Source organism: Macrobrachium nipponense, chromosome 3, assembly GCF_015104395.2.
Source record: "Macrobrachium nipponense isolate FS-2020 chromosome 3, ASM1510439v2, whole genome shotgun sequence".
NCBI lineage: Eukaryota > Metazoa > Arthropoda > Malacostraca > Decapoda > Palaemonidae > Macrobrachium > Macrobrachium nipponense.
Genome location: NC_087202.1, coordinates 102,225,595 through 102,243,429, shown reverse-complemented (window position 1 = coordinate 102,243,429; position 17,835 = coordinate 102,225,595). Strand labels below are relative to the sequence as shown.

Below are 17,835 nucleotides of genomic sequence, written 5' to 3'. Positions count from 1 at the left end.
CCCCTCTCTTTCTGTTTCTTTAAAGTCTGCCAAGGTAATACATTCAAGTTTTCCATTTTCTCTGATCCCAGTCCTACATTCTTCACAAATCAGATCAAAAGAATAAATTTTTTAATTCATATACACAGGCAACAAATAAGTGTGCGAGTCATACTTGGCTAACGATAATTATAGTACATAATTATTGTTCATGTGGCTGAATCATTCTAAATAGTTACAAGCAGGTTTGGGTGCTACCTCACTTGATGTTCGCTGTGATTTTTTTATTTAAAATGCATGGAGGAATGTGAAAGTAGAAAGTCTCATAAAAATCATTTAAAAATATGCCATGGATGGTAGTACCGAAGATGATTTGTATGATAGCCATGACGAAGCCGAAGTCAACTCACCAGAACCAGACTGGAATCCCTATGATGGTGGCATATGTGATGAACCTTGTGATATGTATGTTATTACTACCGTAATTACACTGTCATTGAAATATCAGAAAGGTTACCAAAATATAAAGATTGCTGTGAGCACAACCATAACTCAATGTTTACAGTTTCTCAGCTGGGATTGCATAAATAAAAGTTGGTTTCATGGATATAGAATTATTCCTCAAATAGGCTATTTGTTATGAATATATGCCAATGATATATAAAGTGAAAATGGTTTTATTAACTTTATTACCAGTTGATTTCATAATGTGAATTTTTGTGTATGTTGGTGGTTATCACACTGAGACCGGGGTAAGGGGCTCCTACCAATACACATCTTTAAAAATTCAAGGTTGATTTTTAGAATTGTTTTGAATAAGACGACCCCAATTTTTAGGGGAGAATTTTAAGTTAAAAGTCGTCTTAAACACGGAAATATACGGTATATATTTTGAAAGGTAAAATGTTTGAGATGACTTTGAAATGATATTACATAATATAATTTCAAAGATAAATAGAGTAGTATGTAATAGGATAATAGTTTAATGTATATTTGATGTAGGATACAATTTAATGTATGACACTTACCTGGCAGGTATTTATATATAGCTATATTCTCTGTTCACCTGGCAGAAATTTTTCAAAACTCGCGGCAATCGCTAGTAACCTATTAGTATTCAGGCAACCACCACCCGTTACCTGTGGCTGCTAGCGCTAGGAACCGTTCCCAATTGGGGCCAGATTTTTCTCTGCCAGCCGAACCGGCAACATTGTTGGTGGTTCCCTGCTAGAATTTTCATTCTCGTTGCTGACTGATCTTGGATTTTGGTATTGTACTCGGAAACGTTAGCTTGGCATTCGCTTTGGATTGTTCTTTAGATGTCTGACTCTGGAAGTATGTTTAGAGTGTGTGTAAAAGAGGGTGTGGTAAGGATTGCCGAAAGCTTCGGTCGACCCTCATACCGTTTGTAAGAAGTGTAGGGAGAATGTGTGTACTTGGGAGAATAGATGCATTGAATGTGAGAATTTATCAGAGAAGGAATGGAAGGTCTTTATGAAATATGTTGAGAGACTGAGAAAGATCGTGTAAGGAGATCTGTTTCTCGTAGTGAGAAGTCAAATTCTTCGAGTAAAAGGAGTGATTGTATTTCCTCTCCAGCTCCTTCTAATGTAGAATTGGTAGTTCCTTCTCCCCAGGTATCTCCTGCGCCCGCTGCTGTATCGGAGGAGACGAACGATACAAATATTGTGAAAGTGTTCGCTGCCCTTGCGTCCATGGGCGACCAGATACAGCGACTTACAGATAAAGTTAGTGCTTTCGATGTCAGTGAAAGTGTAGTGGGAGGGGGCGTCTGATCGTCTCTCTCGTGCTCCTAGACCTAGACCTCTGTCAAGCTCCCAGACCCAAGGGAGAAGGCATGTCGACAGTCGAAGGGAGGCGAGAGAGGTTTTGTCCACGGTCAGGCGTCCCTTCGAACAGTCCTGTTGCAAGTTCCCAGGCTGTTGCGAGTTCGCCGCAGAAAAGGCGTAACTGGAAGTGTGCGTCCTCGGAAGGTTCGACTTCCGAGCGAGAACGTCGGTATGGCAGTGGTGTCTCGCCCACTCAAGAGACGTTCAGGACGTCAACGGCTCTCGAGAGACAGGCGCAAGACAGTAAGGCTTGGAGTAGTCCTGAGGTGTTGTCATCCTCGGAAGACGGGAAAGCAGTGCCGATCAAGAGGAAAAGGATTTTTCGTACTAGAGAGGACGCAGGACGCACTGGTGATATACGTCCGTCTCGGCATGGTATTTCCATGGGAGAATCGCCTCCATCTTCTTATGTCCTCCTCCCCCTCGTATTTCTCCGTCGTGGGTAGAGTACAGGATCGCTCTCCTTTAGGTCGCAGTCCAGCTCGTAATCCTCATCCTTCGTCGTCTACCATGCAGGAGGATAGTACGAACATTTCTTACGGGAAATGCAGTCCAAGTTGGCAGTACTGGTGAAGTCTTGGGATGCTACTGAACAACCATCTTCGAGGCGTAAGGACGATTTCTTTTCCCATTAAGTCTTCTAAAAGGGAAGACAAGGACGCGTTCGCCGAGGACGCAGGGCGAACTGGCGCTAGGAGGAAAATAGTTTTCCGAAGAAGCAGGACGCAAACGTCAGGACGCGGGACCAATGGTGGACGCAGGACGCAGGCGACAGGAAGCAGCGTTTTCTACGATGGACGCAGGACGCAGGCGGCCAGGACATCGAGAGGCGGCAGGACGCCGACGCCTCGGTAGCCGCAGGACGCAGGCGGCAGGACATCGAGAGGCGGCAGGACGCCGATGCCTCGGTAGCCGCAGGACGCAGGCGGCAGGACGCTAGTCCGTCAACGAAGCGTCAATACGACGACGACTTACAAGACATTTCTTCAGCAGAAGAAGAGTTGGAAGTAATTGAAGAAAAGAATACGGAACCTTCTTCAGATTATAAGGTTCTGACTTCACGTCTTATTGCTGTTTTTTGAGGGGGAATTTAAACCGACAGCTCCGTTATCCCCCTTATCACAGTTTTCCAAGACTAGGACTCCAAAGAAGTCCTCTTTCTGAAAATGACGATGTCAATTTCGGCGAAGAAGGCCCTTCAAACGGGTGAATGACTGGATGAAGGAGAAGAAAGAAGCGGGAAAATACTCTTTTGTTTTTCCTCCAGCTAAGTTAGCTTCTAAATCAGGAGTATGGTACGCTACTGGAGAAAGTCTAGGCCTGGGAGTACCTGCCTCCTCCCAGGGGGACTTCTCCAGTATAGTAGACAGCTCACGCAGACAGGCGTTTACAGTCGGCCAAGGTCTGGTGGACGTCTTCGGAATTTGACCATCTATTTAAAGGGATTTTTAGGACTTTCGAAGTCTTCAATTTCTTGGATTGGTCTTTGGGAGCGCTAGCGAATTCCCTAGGAGAAGAGGATTCGCAGGACTTAGAAACAGCTAAGAGCATTATGTCCTGCATGGATAAGGCTCTTAGAGACGGAACGAATGAGCTGGCTTCGTTATTCACAGCAGGAGTGCTTAAGAAGAGATCGCTGGGTTGTTGTGTTCGTTCGCCTCAAAAGGAGTTTTCTAACTCTCAGAAATCGGAGTTACTGTCTCTCCCCTTTCGAAACAGCTGTTTCCTTCAGAGGTGATTAGGGATATAGCTCTATCCCTTTCGCAAAAAAGCCACTCAAGATCTTCTTTCGTCTTCAGTTAAGAAGTTCTTACCAACCAAGTTGGTGAAGAAGACGCCAAAGGATACTAGACCGTCGCAACAGCCCTTTCGAGGAAGAAACATTCGCTCGACCCGCCCTTAGGGGTAAGAGAGTACCCGCGAAAAGAGGAGCCAAGACCCCTCTAAAGAATGAGAACTCAGTCCTCCAGACGACAGTGGGAGCCAGACTTCAAGGTTTTTGGGAAGTTTGGCAAGAAAATGAAGGCAGATCCCTGGGCTGTCAACGTAGCTCGGGAAGATACAAGATTCCTTTCTTGGAAAGACCTCCTCTCGCAACATCTCCGAGAGCCCTTCGGGGTCAAATTACAACGATTTAGAGAAGAGCGGCTCTGTGGGAGCAAGTAGCTTCCATGCTAGAGAAAGGAGCAATAGAAACCTGTTCTTGGATCACGAATCTCCGGGATTTTACAACCGTCTGTTTCCTGGTTGCAAAGTCCTCGGGAGGTTGGAGGCCAGTGCTGGACGTAAGTCAAACTGAATCTTTTCGTAGAAAAGACCAAGTTCACTATGGAGACGAACGATTCAGTACTGGCAGCGGTACGTCCAGGGGACTGGATGGCGACTTCTGGACTTACAAGACGCATACTTTCATATTCCGATTCATCCAGGAAGCAGGAAGTATCTAAGGTTTGTGATTCAGGACAGGGTCTTTCAGTTCAAGGCCCTATGCTTCGGTCCTTTGCACAGCCCCTCAAGTGTTCACGAGGATGATGTCCAATGTGGCGAGATGGTTACATTAAGAGGGATCAGAGTGTCTTTGTATCTGGACGACTGGTTGATAAGATCCCAGTCAAGAAGTCAATGTCTGGAGGACGTGAGTCAAACATTGGACTTAGCAAAAGACCTAGGTCTGGTAGTGAATATGGGAAAGTCCCATTTGGAGCCCCAACAACAGATAGTTTATTTGGGATTCAGATATCGGCAGTGACTTTTCGGGCTTTTCCGTCCCCGGAAAGGCAAGCCCAATGCAGTCCAGAAGGTGCAGGACTTTCTAAAGAAAGACCGATGCTCGCAAGAGAGTGGATGAGTCTACTGCGCACACTCTCTTCGCTAGAGAGGTTCATTTCTTTAGGAAGACTGCACATGAGACCTCTTCAGTTTTTTCCTGAAGGATTCATGGCCAAGAAAATTGCAACCGATTCCTTCCAGTTTCTAATTCCGGCCGAAGTAAAGGAGGGATTAAAGTGGTGGCTAACTCCAGGCAGGTTAGCAAGAGGGATGTCGCTTCAGCAGAAGAACCCAGACCTCGTCTTGTTTTCCGACGCGTCGGACGCGGGTTGGGGAGCGACATTAGCCCTCAAGAGTGTCGGGACTTTGGAACAAGGACGACGAAACAAAGTGCACATAAACAGGAAGGACTGTTGGCAATTTTCTTGGCTCTGAAGTACTTCAGAGAGTTGATTCGAAACAAGACAGTGCAGGTCAACTCGGACAACACCACGGCTCTGGCATATATTCGAAAACAAGGGGGAACTCATTCTTTTCCCTTTACAATCTGGCAAAAGAAATTCTGCTTTGGGCAGAAGAGGAAAAGGTCGTGATACTCACCAGGTTTATACAAGGAGAGAAGAACGTGAGTGCGGACCTGTTGAGCAGAAGAGAGCAACTTCTCTCGACGGAGTGACGTTGCAACATGGGAGGTTTGCAGAGGCCTGTGGAAGTTGTGGGGCCGTCCCGGTAGTGTTATGTTTGCGACAGCCAGAACAAAAAGGTTACCAACATATTGCTCTCCGATTCCAGACCAGGAAGCAGTGGCGGTAGATGCATTCCTGATGGATTGGTCAACTTAGATCTGTACGCTTTTCCTCCGTTCAAGGTACTGGGGAAAGTGATGAAGAAGTTCAGGGAGAGCAAAGGAACGAGGATGACCTTAATAGCCCCGTTTTGGCCGGCCCAAAGTTGGTTCACAGAGGTACTGGAATGGACAGTAGATACGCCAAGGACTCTTCCTCTAAGAGTAGATTTACTCAGACAACCCCACTTCGACAGGTTTCACAAGAATACCCTCGCTCTGGGTCTGACTGCGTTCAGACTATCGAACGTCTGGTCAGAGCGAGGGGATATTCTAGAGAGGTGGCCAGTGCAGTGGCTAGAGCCAGAAGAACCTCCACAATCACGGTGTATCAGTCGAAGTGGGGACAATTTCCGGAAGTGGTGTAAGAACAGGAAAGTGTCTTCATCCAGTACCTCTGTGACCCAAATCGCAGATTTCCTTCTTTCCTTGAGGAAGGATTTACACTTGTCAGTTTCGACAATCAAAGGTTATAAGAGTATGCTAACCTCAGTGTTTAGACACAGGGATCTAGACATCTCGAATAACTAGATCTGAGAGATCTGATTAGGTCGTTTGGGACGAAGAAACAATCAGAAGGCAGCCACCTGCTTTGGAACCTGGATGTGGTCTTGAAGTATTTAACTTCTAGCAAATTCGAACCGTTAGAGGAATCCTCTCTGAGAGATCTTGCTTAAGAAGACTATCTTTTTAGTAGCATTGGCAACTGCTAAAAGAGTTAGTGAGCTTTCAGGCCAATATCGAAGAAGGTGGGATGGAGACACGGCAATGCAGTGTGTTCATTCCAAGAAGGTTTCTTGGCCAAGAATGAGGATCCAACTAATCCTTGGCCAAGATCCTTTGAAGTTTTGGGTCTAGCTGAATTGGTCGGTAACGAGCAAGAAAGAGTTCTCTGCCCAGTGAGAGCGTTGCGATGTTATATAGAAAGAACAAGAGTTATCAGAGGGAAGTCTGATGCTCTGTGGTGTTCAGTTAAAGACCCCACTAGACCCATGACGAAGAACGCTCTAGCCTTCTTCATGAGAGAGTTAATTAAAGAGGCTCATATGTTGTGTGAAGAGCAGAGCTTTGGTATTTTGAAATGTGAAGGCTCATGAAGTCAGGGCAGTGGCGACTTCATTAGCTTTTAAAAAGAATTTAGCCCTCAAGGAAATTATTGAATCCACATATTGGAGAACTAATTCAATATTTGCGTCTCATTATCTTAGGGACGTTCAGACAACCTTCGATAATTGTCAGACGCTAGGTCCATACGTGTCCTCGGGTACAGTATTGGGCAAAGGAGTTACTACCCCATAACCTTCTTTTGTTTAAGCTAGTTGATTTTATTAGGTGATGGTGTTTGTGTTTATTGGTCGTCTGAGAAAAGGGTGCGGTACTTTTCTCAGTCGTGTTAGTATTATCTGGTGATGGTGTGTGTGTAGTTCAGGTAAATGATCTGTTACTAGCGTTGAATGCCGTGCATAAGAGGGCTGTAAGGATCTGTCAACACATTGGTCACGTCCAGGTTGTCAGTTCCATTCTCTTAGCTTCTTCAACTACAGGACATTCTTCCTTGTTGAGAGCTACTAAGGTTTAAGCAGGCTTAGAGGCAGGACCTATGAAGTCAGCTACCTTAGCAGGTAAGGAACCTGGAGTTTTAATAATATTTAATAATATTTTTATACTCTAAGAATGTTGCTGTCCTTGACCCACCTCCAAATGTGTCAATCAGCTATATATATACCTGCCAGGTAAGTGTCATACATTAAAATGAAGTTTTTATGATAAAACAAAGTTTAATGTATACTTACCTGGCAGGTATATATAATTTAATTCCCACCGCCTCCCCTCAGGGGACAGGGTTCAGAGAAAATCTGGCCCAATTGGGAACGGTTCCTAGCGCTAGCGCCACGGTAACGGGGTGGTGGTTGCCTGAACTACTAATAGGTTACTAGCGATTGCCGCGAGTTTGAAAATTTCTGCCAGGTGGAACAGAGAATATAGCTATATATATACCTCGCCAGGGTAAAGATTACATTAAACTTTTTTTGTTTTATCATAAAAAACTTTCATGTTTTAGGGAGGCATACATTGGAGTTTGAACATTCAAGATAGGCAGTTATAAGTATCGTGGATTTTAGGTATTCGCAGGTGGTTATAGTACGTATCCTCCGCAAATACAGGGAGTCAACTGTACTTAGAAAACACCTTCTTCAACTCTACTAGTACTACCCCAACAGTTGCTACAGTTGCCGACTACAAATCTGAGGAGTCAAGTTCCTTCTAGATGGTATTGTACTACTCAGACAGAACTAAGTAGCGTCTCACAAGAATCACTACCAAACAGACCTTCAGTGATAATAAGAAGATAGGTTCAAACTGATGTGACCAACAGTTCTGAATCTCGTTATAAAATTTTGGACATTCTGAAAAACAGATCTCCATCATCCTGTGTACCATACATAGAAGAACCAAGATCACCCACCTATACTCGTCAATGTCAGGACTAAACGAGACAGTCACTGTGTTCAAACCTCTGTCTAACCACCCTCTCAATAAAGACTTCTATAGGTTGATTGAGTCAAGCTCCCTAACAAGGGCAGTCATGACCCTAAGGGATTTGAATCCCAAGAAAGACTGCAATAGCATCTCAAGATTGCTAAAAGTCTCCCTTAAAACAGAGAGGTCTACTCCTAGAATCAAACCCTGGCTGAAGGTTGGCCAATCCTTTAAAAAACAAAAACAAGCTTCATAACAAAGGTAGGTAAGGTAAACACCACTACCTGCTGACAAACTGCTCTAACCAGAGAGATACCTTGTTTCCAACATCAATAACTGGAGAACATTCTTTCTTGCAGAAAAATTCTCAAGGAATAGAAGACAAATTCTCAAGGAATAGAAGTAAGTGAAAACTCCAATGGAAAGTGAAGAAAGAATCCTCTTGTAGGGAGGAGGCTGGAAAACACCCAGGCATGAAGCACCAGAGCTCTCAACCCATAGATATTAGACTAAGGGCAGCTGGATCTGAAGTTAACTAGATAGGAATATCTCTTAGGACCTTGAACCACAGAGCTAGCAGGTCCAGATATTACTTGTCATGGACACATGGGAAGTCCAATATTTCACCAAGGAAAATTAGAAATCAACCTGCTGTTGACTAGCCTAAAAGGCAGAATGGCAATAAAGGTATAAGGTTCAAGGTGCCGTCCAGGAAAGAAACCTTTCTCCAAACTTAAACCAAAGCAAGCATGGAAAAAAAAAAAAAAAAAAAAAAAAAAACAGCTACCTGTTGTGAAGAACAATAGCCTGGCATAAGCTCAGAATCTGGAAATCTCAAACCATGTAAAAGGTGAAGTTTTGTATGCTTAGAAGAACAAACCAAACTTAGAACAAGCACAAATGGTCATGAAGCTTTGGCACATTTATGGATGCCAAAACCCCCCATCTACATAGGCTAGCATAATCCAAGGTGGTAAAATTGCTGACTAATGTTGCAGCCTGCTTCTTGCCAGTTGCTGACCAAAATATTTCCCTTCTTATGCTTTTTACATTCATCATTGAGAGGCTGGTGCTAAATGCAGAGCTCATTTTCCACATAAACTGGTAGTTGCCTGACTAGAGGGCCATGACAGTAGTCTACATTTTCATCTACCAGGTTAACCTAGGAGGACGGTTGAGAATCACAGACATAGGTTCTGCCAACGATAACAAACCTAATGTTTCCTAGAATGCCATGTCTTGACCTACCCTAACCTTAACTTCCTAAACTAACTAAAGATGCTGTACCCTGACCTGGCTGTAGGGGCTTTGCCCCTGGACCCCCCAAGTAACTCTAACCATCAGAAGTATGGGATAAGCTCCTGCTCTGAAGTAGTGTTAGACCTTGCACCAGTTGTTCTGCAAATACTTCTAAGTAACAACTCCGCACGGACTACAAGGAACGGCCCCACAAAAACCAAAGCCACTAGGGACTGGGGGTCAAATGTATTTCGCCATACTGGGTAAAACACCGCTGTGCGACCATTGATCGGAAAAAAGACCACTTTTTCAATTATTTAATTGGTGAAACAACAATACAATTCAATATTTAAGCATACAGTACCATTCAAAAGATTGAAGTTTCGTCAACATAATGAGATATATGAAACTGCCATATGAAGTAAAATAAGCATGTGAAGTCTTCGTAAAATATATCTTCAATACAGTTTTTAAATCCAATATGGCGTATAATGGTTGTTAATGCAATTGAGTTCTACAATCGGGACCACGCCCTTCCCAGCGCTCATTTGAAAATTATTTGCGTGTATATGTAACGTTTATGGATATTACTCAAGATTGAAGATGTAATCAGCACAATAAAACAACATTTTGTTGCCTATACTAGTGAAAGTATGAGACATCTTATTCCTGGGGTCATGTTTTGAACTGAAGTGCATTTTTACCTCCATCATAATTGAAACTTCACAATGCTTATTTGATTGTAATTATACACATTTTGTTCTTAGTTCACTCCAAATTCCACTGGAAATATGTGAGTTTGTTTACAGCAAAGCCATAGCGGAAATAATTTTTCAGTCTAGTTATACATCTCGCAGCCAGAATCAATGAGCACCAGATGACGGTTTAGTGAATTATGAAAAAAAATTTGTACTTTGTTGTTAGCACTTTTCATTTATTTAAGTCTATATTACTATTTTGACTTTTTTTTAATTTTGAATCATTGTAAATCTGAAATAATTTGTTTTTAATTTTTAATAACTGTACGACTGACACAAATGTAACCTTTAACGCGTGCTAGGAATGCCAAGTCATCGTTGCCAATTTAGTGGAACTTGGCATATACGCCGATGCCTTTACATACTTTTCCATCAATTCTAGATGTCATAGTAATGCAAAAATGATAAAATTGCTCTAATATTTATGTATATATATTACAAATAGATACGCTAAATTCACTTATTTCCAAGGTTTAGTGTAAGTCTTATCCCACACAAACCAATTGGCAACAGTGATGAAAAATAGGAAAGCGCAAACAACACATAGTAGCTAATGTTCACAGCAAAACCGATGAAATTTGTGTCATGAATCTGGTTACTTTTACAGCAACTAATATTTTCAAATGAATTATCATGAATATGTAACAAATCTATGCAATTCATAACCTTATTCTGGTTTTTAACTAATTATTTAAATGTTATCTACCTCACTCTTCTTCTTCCCAAACAACTGCCAGGTTTCCTTGGTTGCAAGCATAAACACTATCATTGTTTAAGATTGTTGTGAAGAAAGTGTCTGAGCATCTACGGGTACAAGCGGTGTGCAGATTTAGCACAAGAAATGGGAAGTTTGTTTACACAAGTGACTCCACAAACAACAAGATGGCGTCAATCTTCTATACCCTAGGGTAAACAATCACGGACGATCCATCGTCATCACGCTGGCCGGGTCGTATTCACTCGATATTTAATTGGTGAAACAAGAATACAATTACAACTCCAAGCATACCATTCAAAAGATTGAAGTTTCGTCAACATAATGTGATATATGAAAGCCCCATACGAACTAAAATAAGCATGTGACGCTCTTCATAAAATATGTTTTCAAGGCAGTTTTGAAATCCAATATGGCGGCTATCGTCAGGCTGGCCAGTTTAACCACGGACAATCCACCATCTTTCCCAGCCTTCCCAGCACTCATTTGAACAGTGTTAGCGTATATATGTAACGTTTATTGATCTTACTCAAGATCAGCAAAATAAAACAACATTTTGTTGTCTATATTAGTAAAAGTATGAAACTTGTTATTCCCGGGGTCATGGTTTGAACTGAATTCATTTTTACTTTGTAATCGGTGGTTTTATCCTTACTGCCATCACAACTGAAACTCCACAGTGCTTATTTGATTGTAATTATACACATTTTGGTCTTGATTCACTCCACATTGCACTTGAACCCCGTTGCTGTTCCTGGTTCCTAAGTACTCACTCCATAAACACAGTTAAGAGCAGCAGACGACAACACTGAATATGAGGTGCAAAGCTTTATTTCCTTAATTGTTTACTTTACTCATTATTTAGTTTAACTTTTTACTTTAAAATGTTTATTTAATTCATGTCTATTATCCCTTTTTTGCAACCAAATTAACCTCAAAAAGTTACAAATATTTTGGATGTATACAGTGGTACCTCGACATACGAAAGGCTCAACTTACGAAAAACTCGAGATACACAAGCAAATACGAAAATTTTTACGGCTCTACATACGAAAATTGCTCAAGTTACGAAAGGTTCTTGCTGTAAAGTCCCGAGATTTGCCTAGACCACCGAGAACAATTTTAAAACTAGCGTCCCGCCAACTGAGTAAACTCGCCACCATCCTCCCGCTCTTCCATTGGTTCCTGATGCTAGTCACCCAGTAAGATCCTGCTCTCCTATTGGTCAGCATCTACCCCTCGTGCTTTATGTATTCTAATGGTAAAAGGATGCTGTAAATTGAAAAACTTATTCATGGAATACATTTAATAAAATAAAAAAAATTAGGTAAAGATAGAATAAAGAATAGAAATGAATGGTTATTACATTGTTTGGTAGTTTCAATAGTTGAAGAGATAATGAAAATTTATGGCTTACTGTGTACTAGGAAAAGTGATTGCTTGGCGATCGTTCAGTACTCGTAAGTGCTGAATGTAAACAGAAGTTTGGAAACTTTTTTTTTGATTATTATAGTTAATGGTTACTTAATAATTATTTGAAATGAGTACATGTAATACATTTAATAAAAAAAATTGTGAATTAGATATCATAAAATATAAAATAAATCAGCCTGCTATAATCGAAGCCAACAAATACGTACGTATTTTTTAGAATTCTTCTTCTGTTTTAATATTACGTAACGTATATGTTTCATTATAGCTGTCAGTAACTCAGTATCTCCATTAGGTAAAGATAGAATAAAGAATAGAAATGGATGGTTATTAGTATACTGTTTGGTAGTTTCATTAGTTGAAGAGAGATACTAATGAAAATTTATGGCTTACTGTGTCCTAGGAAAAGTGATTGCTTGGCATTTGTTCGGTACTCATAAGAGCTGAATGTAAACAAACGATTGGAAGGTTTTTTTTTTTTTTGTATTATAGTTAATGATTAATTAATAATTATTTGAAATGAGTACATACTGATTATTTTACATTTTATTGGCATATTCTAAGCTTTTAGTTTCTTAGGTTTAGATGTCAGAATCATAGACTAGGCTACAGTAGCAACCACTAACATAGGCTAGGCTTATTGCTAAGGGACATATGCTAAAGTCCTAATATATGCAGTAAAAATGGGGTTGAACATTACTCAAGTATGTACATATATTTTGCCTTTTTGGAGTCATATTTCTTCTGTCAGATTGGCATCGTAACCCTAGAACATGTGTTGTAGGCCTGGAAATATAATTTACTGGGGTGTTTTTGTAGGGCTTGGAACGGATTAGGCATTTTACATGTAAAATGCGGTTCAAGATACGAAAAACTCATGATACGAAGGCCTCCTCGGAACAGATTAATTTCGTATCTCGAGGTACCACTGTACTTACAAGCAGAAGGCGCGAGGAAAAATGACTCATCGTTGCCAATCTAGTGGAGCGTCACAAATACGCTGATGCATTTACAAACTGTTTCCATGAATTCTAATTGTCATAGTAAAGCAGTAATGATAAAATTGCTGTAATATGTATATATACTACAAATAGATACGTTAATTTCACTTATTTTCCCGGTTTTGTGTAAGTCATACCTAGTTTGGAGGGTAAACACATACCAATTGACAACACTGATAAACAATTGAAGAGCGCAAAATGCCGCAAAGAATGCTGTAGTCCCCTTAAATAAATACAAATAGGTGCTGGTAAGAGTTCAGGTGTACGATTGTTCTGAAGAAAGTGCCCCAGTGTCTATGGGTACAAGTGGTATGCGGATTTAGCATAGGAAATGGGAAATTTATTGACACAAGCAACTCCGCAAACATCGAGATGGCGTCAATCTTCTAAATATTTCAAGTTGTAAGTAAAAATTTCGAAAGTGTTTTGCTGAAGTTTGTACTGCGTTGGCCACCCTTTTCATTACCCTCTGTTTAAATCTTAAAATATGGCCTTAACTTCTAACTTTGGAGAAAATACTTACTTCAAAAGGAGAGTAGAGGTCTTTAGCTCCTTCTCTCACCAACAACTACTCATGACTGATGACCATCTCCAGTGGCAGGACGCGTTAAAAGTACTTTTTTGGAGGGTGGCCAGCCGTGATAGTTGGCGAGTTGGGCCAGTCCACGCTGTGTTTTACCCTACATTAAGTGTTTTAAGTAAAAATTTTGAAAGCGTCAAGGTAAGTTAGCACTGCGCATGGCTAGACTTTCAGTAATCTCTGTTTAATTGGAAATTATGGCCTTAATTTCTAACTTGGGAGAAAACACTTATACTCCGAAAGTGAAGTAGAGGTCTCGAGGTGTTGCTTCCATGGAGGTTGGCATGTGACTGACATCTAATTTAGGTTACTGGAAGTGCTAAAGTTAGGAGGAAAAACCAGCGACTACCAACCCTTATCACGGTTTTCAGGTCTTATTCACTCGATATTTAAATGGTGAAACAAGAATACAATTACAACTCCAAGCATACCATTCAAAAGATTGAAGTTTCGTCAACATAATGTGATATATGAAAGCCCCATACGAACTAAAATAAGCATGTGACGCTCTTCGTAAAATATTTTTTCAAGGCAGTTTTGAAATCCAATATGGCAGCTACCGTGGGATGTACAGTTTTTTATCAGTGACGAAAATCATCTTTCCCAGCCTTCCCAGCAATCATTTGAACAATGTTAGCGTATGTATGTAACGTTTATTGATCTTACTCAAGATTGCAGTTGTAATCAGCACAATAAAACAACATTTTGTTGCCTATATTACTGAAAGTATGAAACTTTTTATTCCCGGGGTCATGGTTTGAACTGAATTCATTCTTACCTTGTAATCTGTGGTTTTTATCCTTACTGCCATCACAACTGAAACTCCACAGTGCTTATTTGATTGTTATTATACACATTTTGGTCTCAGTTCACTCCACATTGCACTTTAAACCCGTTGCTGTTCCTGGTTCCTAAGCGTGCGCGCCACAAACACAGTTACGAACAGCAGACGACGAAACTGCAAAGTTTTATTCCCTAAATTGTTTACTTTACTCGTTATTTAGTTTAAATTTACTTTATTTAAAAATTTTAATTTAATTCATGTATTTTATCCCTTTTTTGCAACCAAATTACCCCGAAAAATTACAGATATTTCTAAAGTAGATACAATCAAATGTTTCTAACGTTTTCGTACATCTGGCTGCCGAAAACCATAGAGGAACGACTACGGATAAGTGCATAGAGGAACGAATACAGATAAGTGAATTATATACATATTTTTTTTTTTTTTGCTTTTTTGTTTTTGCTAGCACTTTTCATTGATTTCAGTCTATATTAGTATTTTGAATTTCTTTAATAACCGTATGCCAGAAATAAATGTAACCTTTAATGTTTACATGCTAAGAATGGCAAAATCATCGTTGCCACATTAGTGGAGGCTTCACACATACGCCGTTTCATTATTATAAACAGTTTCCATGAATTCTAGTTGTCATAGTAATGCAATAATGATAAAATTGCTTTAATATTTATGTATATATACTTCCAATGCATAGCCTAATTTCACCAATTTCAACGTTTTGTGTGTAGTCTTATACCCAGTTTGGAGGGTCTACACATACCGAATGGCAACAGAGAGAGAGAGAGAGAGAGAGAAGAGAGAGAGAAAGGAAGACGAAGGAACGAAGAAGAAAAGGGGTGGCGGTGGAGGGGGGGGAGAGGGTAGGTGGAGCTTTATACGCGTGTTCGTATCCATTTCTGCATAATGGAGTTTTGTCTCTTGGTACAAGGACAAGTGTCGTTATTCTTTACGATTAGTGATTCACGATACCCTTATAAATTACGGCACTGGGTGTAATGCACTATAGCAAAATCTCGTTCTGATACGAGTGTTCGTTACAGAAATAGTTATTGCCCAAAAACGTGCTTGCACTGTCTCTGAAACCCATAGTAGGTATGCTGCTTAGTTGTCAATCAAGTTTTTTGTAATCAAGTATTTTTTACAAGCTAGCTATTGAATAAATTTGTATTTTTCTCAATCAAAACATATGCCCCTCAATGGTAACTTTCCTCTTTTAACGACTTTCTGGTCATTGCAAATTCTGCCCCATAATTTCTTATAGTGCGAAAACAGAGGCGCAGGGACCGAAAACGATTGCGTCACACTACGGCAATAATTTGGCAGTAAAACATCTTCATATATCCAAAAAGTAAATAATAAAGATATATATGCACATTACGATTATACCAATTACATGAAAAGCTGATAATCTGCATGAATAACTGGTAAACTGTTCTGCAAGAAAGTTGAGTAAAGCAATTATTTACAATAGGTACGAAAGTCAAGATGTCATGACGTCATAATACAGGACTTAAAAGAACGTTCTAATTCCAAAAAATAATTACTTAAATTTGAGTCAGAATCGAGTTACTTTTTCAATAACAAATATTTTCAAATTAATCATCATAAATATGTAAAATATTGATGTTTTACTATTTATTGAAAAAATTATCGAAGTGCACTCTTCGTCGTCTTCTTCTACAAAACAGTTGTTTACTCGGTGAGGAAAAGTTTTCAGATTGTTGTGGTAAAAGTGCCCCAGCGTCTGTGGGTACAAGTGGTGTGCGGATTTATCACAGGAAATGGTTAATTTATTGACACAAGCGACTCCGTAAACATCGAGATGGCGTCAATCTTCTAAATACCTAGAGTTGTAAGTAAAAATGTTGAACGCGTTTTGGTGAGATTTGCACTACGTTTGAGACCGTTTTCAGTACCCTCTGTTTAAATCTTAAAATTTGGCCTTAATTTCTAACTTTGGAGAAAATACTTACTTCGAAAGGAGAGTAGAGGTCTTTAGCTCCGTTTCTCACCAACAACAAGTCGCGACTAATGCCCATCTCCGATATCAGGACGCGTTATAATGTACTTTTTTGGGGATTGTCCAAGCTGATTGAACATGGTCCACTCTGGACCTTACGGTTTGATACCCTATTATTTGGGAAAGTGGTCGCGCTACCGTGCAGGTGGTCGCCTGGTCGCACAGTGGTGCTTTACCCTAGGTACAGCTACGGGAGCACTTAGGAATTGCCTAGCTTGGCGACTGACATACAGCTACCTACGGGAGCACGTAGCTATTGTCTAGCTTTGTGATTTACCTACAGCTATGGGAGCGTTTAGCTATTGCCGAGCAAGGTGATTGACCTACCCTACACCTATGGGAGCACTTAGGCTACTAGTAGGTACCTAGGTACTACCTATTGCATTGCTTGGTGATTAACCAACCCTACAGCTACCAGGCAGTCTCCTAGGCCTTGTCAACCCTCTAAACCCCGTCACACAAATTTTCAGATGTGACGGAAAGTGACATATCATTGAATCATTCCGTCCAATGTCAGAGATCTCCCTAAAGGTGGAAGAGGTGCTGCATTGGTTAATTTGCTCAATCTTACCTCATCCTGCAGATGCGGAGTCTTCTGGAGTCTTGCATCAGCACCAAAAAGAAGAGTCAAGCTCACAATGAAAGTTATCCGTAACATTAAAACTTTGCTTTCCCCAAACATTGCCCATAATGTTTAACAACAACATATAAAAGTGACTGGGGTGACCTTGTTCCACGGAAGTCTTTTGACAATGTTTACTTCACACAGCGATGCTTTCCAGATGATGCGTGTTGACAACACGCATAGACATATATTATAGAGACGAGAAAAAGCTTGCCAAAATATTCCCTCTTTTTTTATTGCTACTATTAGCAGCCATTTCTGGGACATTTGCATCATGTCGCTGTTGGGGTACACACATGGCACCAAAACCCGAGAAAAAAACATTATATTTGATTATAAGCTGTTTTATAACAATTAGATATACGTAACATATCTCAAATTTTGTGGGCTCCGATGATTTTTCTTCATATTTACACTGTGAGGCTCACATTATTTAGTACGATATTTAATTTCTACTGTAATCCACATTTTTACGTGCAGATTACCTTTTATTTTCAGTTTTCAATTAATCTTCATCTTTTAAACTTCTCAAATTCTGAATAGAAATCACAACTACTCTGTCATTGATAATACACGTTATCCTTTGTCCGCGTACCATGTTCATTCATTCCTGTGTGCTACTTGGAATAACCTGTGTTCAGGTTTTAGCAATTCTATCGTACAGTACTCTAAATCGTTTTTTTTTTTTCGTGTAATGTCGCAGTGAAAGCAATAATTAATTTTTTTTTTTTTTTTGGTGAA

At 40.4% G+C, this 17,835-nt stretch overlaps 1 protein-coding gene across 3 annotated transcripts in view; it reads right to left on the bottom strand.

Annotated features, from left to right (window-relative positions):
- LOC135221922 (serine/threonine-protein kinase/endoribonuclease IRE1-like) overlaps nt 1-17,300 on the bottom strand; it is a gene marked incomplete at its 3' end in the record, with an annotated part of 223,076 nt that extends 205,776 nt beyond the window's left edge. Inside the window, 1 exon segment of one of the 3 annotated variants that reach the window (XM_064259948.1) lies at nt 17,041-17,300. In XM_064259948.1, coding sequence (XP_064116018.1) covers nt 17,041-17,151 — 111 coding nt within the window. 3 annotated transcript variants of the gene reach the window in all.
- Between the last annotated feature and the right edge of the window lie 535 nt (nt 17,301-17,835).